The sequence below is a fragment of the Vicia villosa genome, unplaced genomic scaffold, assembly GCF_029867415.1.
Source record: "Vicia villosa cultivar HV-30 ecotype Madison, WI unplaced genomic scaffold, Vvil1.0 ctg.000556F_1_1, whole genome shotgun sequence".
NCBI lineage: Eukaryota > Viridiplantae > Streptophyta > Magnoliopsida > Fabales > Fabaceae > Vicia > Vicia villosa.
Window position 1 is genome coordinate 802,653 of NW_026705252.1, and position 12,235 is coordinate 814,887.

Sequence of the window (12,235 nt, forward strand, 5' to 3'; positions counted from 1 at the left end):
GTAATCATTGCAAAGTCTCATACTTCCATCTTTCTTCTTGACTAACAACACTAGAGCTCCCCACGGCGACACACTTGGTCCGACAAACTTCTTCTCAAGTTGTTCCTCTAGTTACTTCTTCAATTCCGACAATTCTGATGCAGACATCCTATTCGGTGCCATAGACACAGGTCTAGCACCAGGTACAAGGTCAATAGAAAATTAAACTTCCCTCTCTGGCGGTACATCAGGAATTTCATTAGGGAAAACTTTAGGAAATTCTCGCACCACTTGCAACTCATATATTATAGCTTGATTCTCAATAGACATTGATGCAACCAACGCTTGCACTTCTTCTTTCATTAATAGGCGCAACTGTCTAGCAGACAATAATTCAACACCTTCTTCTTCAGGAGTAGAGAACCTCACCTACTTGTCATAACAATTAATATGAACATGGTTATACTCTAACCAGTTCATACCTAAGATCACGTCCAAACCTCTTAACGGCAAGCAAACAAAATCAACAATAAAGTCTTTGTCGAAAATCGACGACCATCTCTCCATTCATGGAAGACAACTTAAGACCCAATCTTTTAACACAATCACCAGAGATAAAGCAATGGTAACCCCAATATCCATAATAGTAATTAAAGGAGTGCTATTAATGAAACATGTATCTCTGATGAGTGCATCTTCACTAGTGGTCTGAGTTCTCGACAAGGTGAATACCTTTCCACTAGCTTGTTCCTTCTTTGGTTTCTGACACTTACTTCCAATGTGCCCCTCTTCACCACATTTGAAGAAAACCACTTCCTTATGCTGGCACTCAAACGCTGCATGTCCAAACTTCCCACAACAGAAACACCTCTTCGCATCAGTAGTAGCCACATTACTATTATGACCAGCTTTACCACACTTGAAGCATACAATACCAGCATGAGCATCTCCCCCACTAGTTCTCTTTCCCTCAATAGCTTTCTGCTTACCCTTTCCAACTGGAGTATCATAAGGCTTGCCACGACCTTGTTGACTCTTGCCTCGCTTATCACTAATGACCCAATAAGGAGCATTGTTGTCCTCCTCATAGATTTGACAACTATCAACCAAATCGGCGAAGACACGAATCTTCTGATAACTAATCGTCTTCTTGATTTCCGGGTGCAATTCGTTCTCAAACTTGATGCACTTTGAAGATTCTCCAGTTGGTCCATCATAATGCAGATATAATTTAGCCAACTCTCCAAACTTAGCAGCATACTCAACAACCGACTTATTCCCTTGTCTCAATTCAAGGAACTCGATTTCCTTCTTGCTACGAACATCTTCAAGAAAGTACTTCCTCAAGAACTCCCTATGGAACACAACCCAAGTGATCTCCTCACCATTAGCCTCCAACCTCTGACGAGTCTCCAACTACCAGTCATCAGCCCCGACTGCTAGCATATGGGTCCCATACCGAACCTTCTGATTTGGAGTACAATCCATCACATGGAATATTCTCTCAATTTCGTTCACTCAGGTCAATGTGCCATCAAGATCATGAGTACCCTTGAAAATAGGTGGATTCTATCTTTGGAAGGTACCCAAATTGCGAGACGCTGCATTCTCACCAACGTTCAGCTGATGCTTCAAAACCTGAGCCATAGCCTCCAATGCACCAGCAATTGCAGCATCTTTCCTCCCGACCATCTCAACTCGTCACTACAACACAAAAAATGATCAAAACAATTAACAATACTCGATTGTTAACTAACTACGACACGACAATTGGCCAGACAGACCAACCAGGCTCTGATACTACTAATGTAACACCCAAAATCTACCCACGGTTTATAAAGGAAATCAGAGTGCAAAAATCTCAAAACAACAGACTTGAGGCGTCACACTTATCAACTTAAAACATATTCGCAGAAAAGCTAATTAAACAAAAACATAGCATATAACAATAGGGAGATTTCATAACCAAATTAACTTTAAGACAGTGCAGCGGAATTTAATAACTCATAAACTTCAAACTATAACATCTTGATCCAACATGAAAATACAAAACACAACTTTTCATAAGACAACATCATAATCCATCATAAACATAATATAAGGAAACAAGCATAAATCCCCCCGAGTGTTACGTATCAGAGCAAAAGACACCAACACGAACTACTAACTGTAACGGCTACTCCACATTGTTACCTGCACGTTACCAACAAAGGGTAACATTCAAACAGAATGTGTGAGATATCAAATAGTATAAAGGAACGTATGATAATACTTATAGCAAAGATAATATCATACACTATTCACCACTACTCATCTCAAAGCAAATTACATCACAACGACAAGGTTAAGAATTGATCATAATACATATTCAAATTCACAACTAAGCCAGCCACAATTACAACATTCACTTCATAATCAAAAAGAAAATCAAATGCAACTCAAATGTGACTCAATGTTATGCATATGCATGTGATACCATTTGGAGTAAAACTCTCGTCTCAAGCATTTGCCGCTTAGGCCATCGTCACTTTGCTATATTCAGGCCATCGGCGTGGTTGCCATTTTCAGGCCGTCTCAAACTATGCAATGAGTGTGACTCAATGATGCACTTCCACAAAACACAACATTCATAACACACAACAACATCGTCTCAACAACATCGACTCAATGCCTAAATACAACGACAACAACACAATCATTACTATATATAATAATTCATCACTTCCCAATCATGTCACTATGTCGTATCATCATACAACATTATTTCACTTCACAACACATCCCAATAATCGGAAAATACCATTCAAGAAAAGTTATCAAAAATCGTTCAAATCAATTTCATTAAACAGGAATTAAATTTTGCTTTACGCAGGTTCAAATGGCGTGTAAAAAGGAGTTACGGATCAAAAGATACATTAATTAGAAGTTTCAAAAAGTTTTTGACAACAAAGTTCGCTTAGCGCGCTTTAAGCGTGCTTCACAGAACTAAAAACAGAAACGAACCTCTTTCGCAGCTCTGCTTAGCGGGCCAGTCTCGCTTAGTGGGCTCATGAATTTTCAAAAATATTCCCAGATTTCGCTTAGCGGACTAGTAGTCGCTTAGCGGACGTGCGATTTTGCAGAAAAGTGACAACACACACAGTTCTGCGAAAAGGCTATCCCACTCCTCAAAATCACTTTCAGTTAAAAATTGACAACAAATATAACCAGTATTCAACATCTATTAACAACAATCATCATCAAAACATTTTTAGAAACACAAATTCATAGAATCTAGCATAAACCCTAACAATTTCAATTTCACAAACATGGATACTAAGCATACAATCAAAACCCCACCATAATCTATCATCTTACAATCCCTTATTATGAAAGAATCTCACCCTTACCTTGGGTTTTGAATTGAAGACAACACTAGCTTTAAATTGGGATTTGACCTAGCTTTCTCTCCTCTTCCCTTCTTTCTCTTATTTTCTCTCTTTCACCAAATGATCTTCTAATTTTCTATTTTCCTAATTTTCCTAATTTTGTTAAACTTATCAACTCTTATTATTACTAATGTGCTCTAGTTTACACCTCCCATTTCCTAATTCTAATTCTAAGTTAGGCCCAATATCATTAGTCTCATTATCGTTACTACTAATTCTTAACAAAATAACATAAAACCAATTAACCACATAATTAACACATAATTCACAAAATACACAATTAATAAACCGTTAAACTAAAAACGGGCGTTACAATACACCCCAAATAATATAAGGAAACGTGTCTTCTGAATAGATTTTGACAAAAACAGAATGTTTGATTGAAATACGAGAGTCGTGTAATTTAAAGTGCATCCGAAAGTATATCTCTAGTTAAAATAAGAATTTTCAAATCTGTAGAGTGTCTCCTATAAGATTAAGTATTTCTCACAAATAAAAAACTCTTTAAAGGCTTTATTAAGGGTAAGCCTTCTTTAAGAACACATGTTCTATTTCTTTGGTTGCTTAACTTCCATTTTATAACTTTTGTATTTATGATGTGCCTTTTTTTTTTCAACCTTGAAAACTTTTGAAAATTTTTAAATAGCCTTCTTTTCCAATTTAATTTATAATATTACTATTTTTTCAACTATACATCAAATTATTCATATTTTTAAAAAAATTATAGTAAAGAGAATATACCAGACTGACCGACACTTTTGTGCATTTATTATATAAGCATGTGTCTGACCAATTGGCACCTATGTGCATTTGTTATATGCATGTGTCACATCAATTGCCGTAACAAATACACATAGACCTCAATAGAATTGACACATACATGTAGCAAATGCACATATGTGTCAATTTTTTTGACGGTGTATGTTCTTTAGTGCAAATTTATTTTGAGTATGTTTTAGTACAAATTTATTTTGTTTGAAAGATGAATAATTTGGTATATATTTGAAAAAAACAGATTATTTTGAAAAACTAATGTTTAAAAAAATGATTAATTTGAAGAAAAAAAATTACTTTTAATGCCCGTGATTAACATATGTAGTTAATCTTTTGTATTCATTAATGACGTAAATTTTTTTATTAAATAGTTTAGTTAAGTTTTATTAAAGATATAAAGTCTTATCAGAAATAATTACTGGTCAATAACTTTAACAAGATTCAGAGTAATAATCAATAATATTTCATCACTTTATAGCAACTTTAAAAATTCAAATCTTACATATATAAGCTAATCTTAAAAATGTAAAATCTACATTCAAATATTTTTTGACAAATCTATATTTAAGGTAAAATTCAAATTTACTTTACACACGATTTGTTGCACGTGTTTAGACATGGACACTCTAATCAACAAAATCTTTATTGATACCTTAACAAATATTTACTTTATAGTTTTGTTAAATTCATCTAATATCAAACAAACAATAAATAATTCTATAAGTTTTTTAATGTTGAGTACTATTACTAAAGAGAAACAATGAATCAGAGAATCCTCTAGAACTCAAATCATTAAAAAGAAAATATCTTAAAGATTCTAAGGGAAGAACAAAATCCTTTTTTTATAGATATTTATTTATTGGTTCTTGCATTATGAACCTTGAAAAATAGTCAAAAATAGTCTTTGTTAAGTTTTAGTATAATATCATACCTGTTTGTTTATTTATTTAAAAAAATCTACTCTTTTAGTTTTTTTTGACAAAAAGTTAAAAAAATATTGTTGACAGCTAAACGAATTTTCTTGCTATAAAATATTGTTAAGTCACTTGTTTTGATTAATTCTTTCATAACAAACCCTATATTGTGTAACAACAACAATAATAATCATCCATTCACCCATGGTATATTTTTTCTGTTTTTCTGTGTCTTTTAAATTTGGCTCTATAGTTTTAATTTATGAGCTTTATATTTTCTGTTTAGTTTCTTATTTTTATTGTGTGAAATTTTGTTTACTTAATTTCAAATATGTATATAGGATCCAGAACTTAGTTATATTGGAAGTGGTGAGTATACTGATTTCAAAGGCAAGACAGCAGATAGAAGAAAGCATGGTGGAAAAAAAGCTGCTTCCTTTGCATGTGGTAAGTGAAATTTTGTTTCTTTTATTTTTATTCATTCATGAAATTGGTTTTTTATTTTAATATTAAGTTCTCTGTTTTTATAGTTTTATCTCATTTTTATATTTTTCAATAAAAGTAGTGATCTAATATATTTTAAATGCTATGATAAATGATATCATATTTATCTAGATGAATTAATTATATATAAATTATCAATTAATTACTCAATTAAAATAAAAAATTAAATCTTCAAGGTTTTTTTAATAAACTTTATGGATGTTTATTTTTTAAATAATTGTAATGTATGTCAAATTATTTTAATATTTTTAATAATTAAAAAGATATAACATAATATCATAGAAACTTAGTTATGTTCAAATTATTGATTATTAATTTACCAGTTACTTTTTTCAAAATGTATTTTTTAAATAGTACACATATACAATTAATTATTCTTTTCAAAAATATATATATTTAATTTTTTAATATTAAAATTAATTATTGTTAACTTATATCCTTCGTTTTTATATAGTGATATTTATTCTTATTTTTTTGCCGATTTTGTTTTTTGCATATTGAATCCAAAAATCCATTTACGACAAACCTAGCATTGTAATAAAAAAATGCTTGATTTGTAAAAAAAAAAAATTATATTTATTTAATGGGAATGGTTCAAAAATAGACCCTACTCTGTTTTAGTAACATAAAACATTACATTTTTATTTATTTATTTATTTTACAAAATCTACTATTTTACTAATATTGATTGAATATATTTTATATCAAATTTTTAGTTAATCATATCTCACCTTGTAGATAGTTGTTAAAATACTTATTATATTTCTATAACTTTATTTAAAAATTATTTTAGAAAAGTTCCTCACAAATTCTATCAAGAAATATATCAAGTTAACTAATTTTTTAAATGTTACAAGAAGTATAAATATGATTATGACATGATACATATTAATAAATCTAATGGCCATTTTTATGTGTGCAGTTGTAGAGATTATGCAGAGTTTGATCATCTCATGCAATGGAGTTACCTTAGTTGATTACTTTTTGAAGTCAATGCATTATTCAGTTTCTGAATCTTCAGTTATGGTTACCAACTTTTTGGGAACAGCTTTTCTGCTCAGCATTATTTGGGGATTTATCAGTGACTCTTACATAACAAGATTCACTGTATTTGTATTTTCTAGTGGCTTAGAACTTATGGTACGAAAATCTCATTTTCTCTCTTTTTATTTTTATTTTTCATATATCAAATTTTATATAAAATATTAAATATTAATTTAAAATTTGAATATAATAGAAAAAATTATTAAATATGTTTGCATTTTTTCCGTAATTAAATTATAAATTGAATTTCAAAATCGAACTATAATGCCGATATATATTTTAATACTTTTCTATTATTTTATTAGTAGGGCATATTAGATTACACTATTTTGTTATTGTTTAATTCTTAATTTTATCTATGCTACTTATTAGTTTAATTTAATATATTTAAGCTTAATTTATATCTTATAAATTATCTTGTAATATTAAATTTTATTTTATTGTGCCTTATAACATCAATATTAATAAAAAATCATAATTTATAATTTAAATTGGATCTAATTTTTTAAATTTGTCATTCAAAATTAAATTGAACTGCAAATAAATTTATCATTTAATCCGAATATTTTTTTACTTCAAAATTTATCCAAACCTCACCATGCACACTTCTAATATACAATATATTTTGTTTTCTTTAAAATTCAGGGACTAGTCATGTTAACTTACCAAGCACAAAACCCTAATTTGCAGCCACAAGAGAATAAAACACCATCATACATTCAAGCTGTTTACCTTTACATTGGACTTTATTGTACTGCCATGGGAATTGGGGGAGCCAGGTCTACCTTGGCTGCTCATGGGGCTGATCAACTTGATCAAACCAACAAGAGTCTCATTTCCTCTTACTTTAGTTGGTATTTTTTTAGTTTATGCGCAGGAAATCTTTTGGCAACAAGTGTTATGGTTTCAACTGAACAAAAATATGGATGGAGTACAAGTTTTATGATAATGGTTTTTGTTTCAAGTTTAGCATTGTGCACTTTTGTGTCTGGTTTTTCATTTTATAGATATAAACGCCCTGCTGGAAGTCCGGTGAATCGAATCATTCAAGTACTTGCTGCTTCAATAAAAAATGCAAAGGTGACAACTACTGAAAGTTTGAATCATGACATCACAGAACAATTACTTCCTCAAGAGAAATCTCATGATAAATTCAAGTAAGCTCTTTATCATCTTATTAATTATAAAATTGAAATATAACTTAGTGTTTGGTTGGTTTATTTTTTTCCATAGATTAGATATTTAAATAAATGGTATTTTAAAATATGAATAAATAGATACTAAGAATCACAAAATAAATAAAATATTGTAACTTTTTACAGGTTTTTAAATAAAGCGTTGATGGATCAAAACATTGGAGTTGCTCAAGTTAAGGAAACAAAAACCTTTATAGGACTTCTCTCAATTTTTCTCACAACAATCATGGTAAATTGTAGCGTGGCGCAAAGCTTAACATTCACAGTACAACAAGGGAATCTTATGAATAGAAAGATATACGGTTTCACAATCCCTACACAATCTCTAGCAATTATTCCAATCATAATATCGCTTACATTCATAATCGTATTCGAACAATTCAAACACATGAACAAAAGTAAAGGCATAACAACCAACAATAAATTTTACCAACCACTTTTTAGGATGGGAATAGGATTAGCATTGATATCAATGTCAATGTTTGTGGCTTCTATCATGGAATCTAAAAGGCTCGAAGAATTCAAGAATGAGAATACACTTTCTGTCTTTTGGTTAATGTTCCAGTATATTTTATTAGGGTTCTCTGAAACACTTACAATGGGAGGAATGCTTGAATTTTTCTACTCAGAAGCACCTGAAAGTATGAGAAGTATTTGTACTTCATTGTCTTGGTGTTCAAGTTCTATGGGGATGTTTATGAGTTCTGTGTTGGTGACTCTATGTAATTCAATTAGTGGAAGATTCGGCAGGGAATGGTTTGGTGGAAAAGATTTAAATCATTCTAGGTTAGACTATTTTTATGCTCTTCTTGGTGTTATCAATTTTTTTAATTTTTCCCTTTATGTCTACTTTGCCAAGAGGTACTAAATCTCTTTGTTAATGTAAGTTAGGAATACCATAATATTTTAAGATATGAACAACGACATGTAATATATTTGAAAGTTAAATAACAAAGAATTCCATTGGCTACTTACCTATTGTCCAATTAAGGATTGTACCATTACATTACATTTATTTATGTTTAATTGTCAAATAGTTCTTCTCTGCAAAATCAATTCTCGTTAAGTTAATTTTGAATGAGTCACACATATTTATAGAGGTAAGGGAATATCTCAAAGTTTAATGATCGTTTTATAGAGGTACTTGTAGGTTACTTACCAAATAGATCCTCACATAGCAACATGAGTTGAACTCACACTCTAAAGAAGTATAAGTCTGTCCCCTTACCGATTGAGTGAACCTTCATTGCTATGTATTTGTTATAGGTAAAAAACAATTATTTATTAAGCGTTTGTTTGATTTGCATTGTGATTGAAAAAATCACGATGTACTTGAAATTTATCAAATCTGCTACGATTTTAAATATGAACCAACTCCTATAGATATATTTCAAAGAATCTTTTCAAATCTTATTCAATTACTTTTTCTAATCTTTTTTATTTTAAACCAAAAGAGATCCAATAAAAACTGAAGGAGAATACAAGACACAGGGACCAAACCAAAACCCCTTAATAACAAAGTCTTAGCTTAGGGGTACCATCCTTGTCTAAAAGGTAATCATTCAAAATATCCAAGTGAACATAATTGTACCAAACAAAATTCCTACTATAATAACCAATACTCGTTAGAATATCAGCACAAAAATTGGCTTCTCGAAAAATATGCGAAACTGTAAAATCAATAGATAAAATGTACGTTTGACACATAAGCCAACGGGATCTAATCTTCCAAGGGACCATTAGAATTAGAAAAAGATTTCACAACAAGCGAGCAATCCGTTTCAATCCAAAGCTTTTTCCAATTAAACATTTTCACCATCTCAATTGCAATAATAGCCACAAGTAACTCCGCCGACTCGGGGGTTCCTTCCTCCAGAAAACGCTAAAACCACCAACAAGACAAGCCTTGTCATCTCGGAAAATACTACCACAAGAAGTCAAGGACGGATTTTCTCGAGCAAACCCATCAATATTTGCTTTAATCCATCCTAAAGGGGGAGGAGACCACAAAACCTCCACCACTTTTAAAGGCCTCCTAGGATGAATGCAAACATTGAAGCTTTTTAACAGAGAAAAGTTAGATATAGAGTTTTTGGAACATCTAGACGTACCCTTCCCAACCAACTTTGCATTAGCCAAAATAACCAATGAGCAAGTTTTCCAATGCATCTTCACATCCTCATATCTACTCAAATTCATAGCTCTCCAAATTTGATTAAAAAGACTCATAACACAAGAGGAAACCACCACCTTTTCTTGGGGGGGGGGGACCATTTAGTTTTCAAGAGATTCAAACAATCTGACATATCCCGGAAATTCAATTCAACATGTAACTTATCCATCAACCACTTCCAAATATTACTCGCAAACGGACAACCGAAGAAAATATGATCAGAAGTTTTAGATTTAATCATGCAGAGAGAACATCTAGATATAATAGGGATACCTCTAATCGAAAAGTTTTCATCCGTAGGCAATTTGTTATGAAGAAACCTCCTCACTAACATAGAATGCGAAGGAGGAATATTTTTATCCCATGGGAAGTCCATCCAAACAGCAAAAATATTGGGTTTTTGAACAAACTCAAAAGCGTGTTTAACACTAAAATCACTATTTCCGGATCCTTTCCAAATAACTGAATCCGCATCATTCAGCGCATGAAGCGGAACTTGAGATAAAATGTGCTGCAGGCCCAGAAAAGCAGTCAGGACAGCATCCGGTACCAACCAAACACCATTACAAATCCAATGTGGCACCGTAACCGTTAGACTTATATGAAAAATGGTCGGTATGTTAAACTTACTAGCCAACTGCATACCACACCAATTATCCAACCAAAAATTCACCATGGACCCATTGCCAATTAACCATTGAGAATTCTCCAAAACAGTGGCAAAACAGTCCTTAACACTGCTCCATATGGAGGATTTGATGTTGTAAGCAATAATATTCCTATTTCTCAAAACTCGGGAAGCTAATAACCTGGACCAGCTTCGATTCTGTTTGTAAAAAATCCAGCACAAGTGTAAATTTGTTGTAGCATTGAATGACTTTAAAGACTTAATGCCGAGCCCTCCTTCCTTAATACCTTTACAACAATTCTTCCAAGCAATCGTGACAAGCTTCTTCTTTTCCAAGCAACCACTCCAAATAAAATTCTGCATCCCAGACTCCATTTTCTTAATTAAACATGCAGGCCAATTATAAGCAGAGATGCAGTATACCGTCATGCTGAGAATAACCACCTTAACAAGCTGAACTCTAACCGCCATCGAAAGCAGACAAGCTTTCCATGTAGCCAGATTAATCTTTATTTTGTCCGCAATGAAGAGGAAATGGCCAGCTTTCGGTCTTCCCACAAAAATAGGAGCTCCCAAGTATATGAACAGAGGAGAAGCCATCTTGAACCCAATTAAATCAGCCAGTGCTTTAAGCCTTCTGTTCGGCATGCCACCTGCATAAATAATAGATTTCTCTTTGTTACAAAGCTGCCTCGAACAAATAGCATAATCCTGCAGCAGATTATAAATAACATTGAATGACTTTTGATCTTCTCTGCAAAAAAATCATAATGTCGTCAGCGTACAAAGTGTGAGACGGTACAAAACAGTTTCTAGAAGCCTTTATCAAATTAATTTGATTCGTATCGACCAAATGGGTTATCCCTCTACTAAGAACTTCCTCTGCCAAACAAAAAAGCAAGGGAGACAGAGGATCACTTGTCTAACACCATTAGATCAACTAAAATAACCAACCTATTTACCGTTAAAACCGATAGAAAGAGTAGCTGAATGCAAAATTTTATTAATCCAAGTGCAAAAAGTGTTACTGAAACCAAAGCAAGAAAGAGTTTTGATGATAAAATCCTAGCTGAGAGTGTCAAACGCTTTAGAAATGTAGATCTTCAACGCCACGTTTCCACTAAAGCTTCTATTATTCAGGAGGTTGATAATGTAACACCCCAATTCTACCCAGGCATATAGGTACAAAAATCAGAGTATAAAAATTAAATTCGTAAAAACAATTAGGGCGTTACACCTAAGTAACCACATAACCAAACATAACATACTCGCAAAAGATGCGTAACACAAATAATCAAGAGGACAGATACACATAAACACCTGAATGTATTCATACTTATATAAATGCATCGGTAAACAAAATATCCACAACATTCCTCCAAAATACATCGCATGAGAAGGTATCCAAAATACATAATACGAATGCATAAAAAGGATCAAATATACATCAAAAGGATCCTATAAGCATTATCTACAAAATAAGTGTTCGATCCCCCCCCCCCCTAGGTGTTACGTATCACGAGCGGACGACACCAAAACGGACGACTACAAAGAGAGCACCTACACTTGCGGATCACCTGCACATTACCCACGAG

At 32.3% G+C, this 12,235-nt stretch overlaps 2 protein-coding genes across 2 annotated transcripts; one reads left to right on the forward strand and one right to left on the reverse strand.

Annotated features, from left to right (window-relative positions):
* Nucleotides 1-201: 201 nt before the first annotated feature.
* Nucleotides 202-1,671, reverse strand: LOC131629318 (uncharacterized). The gene is made up of 3 exons (XM_058900106.1): nt 1,618-1,671; nt 589-1,395; nt 202-408 (listed from the first exon to the last, which is right to left on the reverse strand). The coding sequence occupies exons 1-3, from the start codon at nt 1,669-1,671 to the stop codon at nt 202-204; spliced, it is 1,068 nt and encodes a 355-aa protein (XP_058756089.1).
* Nucleotides 1,672-1,697: 26 nt separating this feature from the next.
* Nucleotides 1,698-8,707, forward strand: LOC131629319 (protein NRT1/ PTR FAMILY 4.2-like). The gene is made up of 5 exons (XM_058900107.1): nt 1,698-1,787; nt 5,437-5,542; nt 6,522-6,739; nt 7,289-7,800; nt 7,966-8,707. The coding sequence occupies exons 1-5, from the start codon at nt 1,698-1,700 to the stop codon at nt 8,705-8,707; spliced, it is 1,668 nt and encodes a 555-aa protein (XP_058756090.1).
* The last annotated feature ends 3,528 nt before the right edge of the window (nt 8,708-12,235 follow it).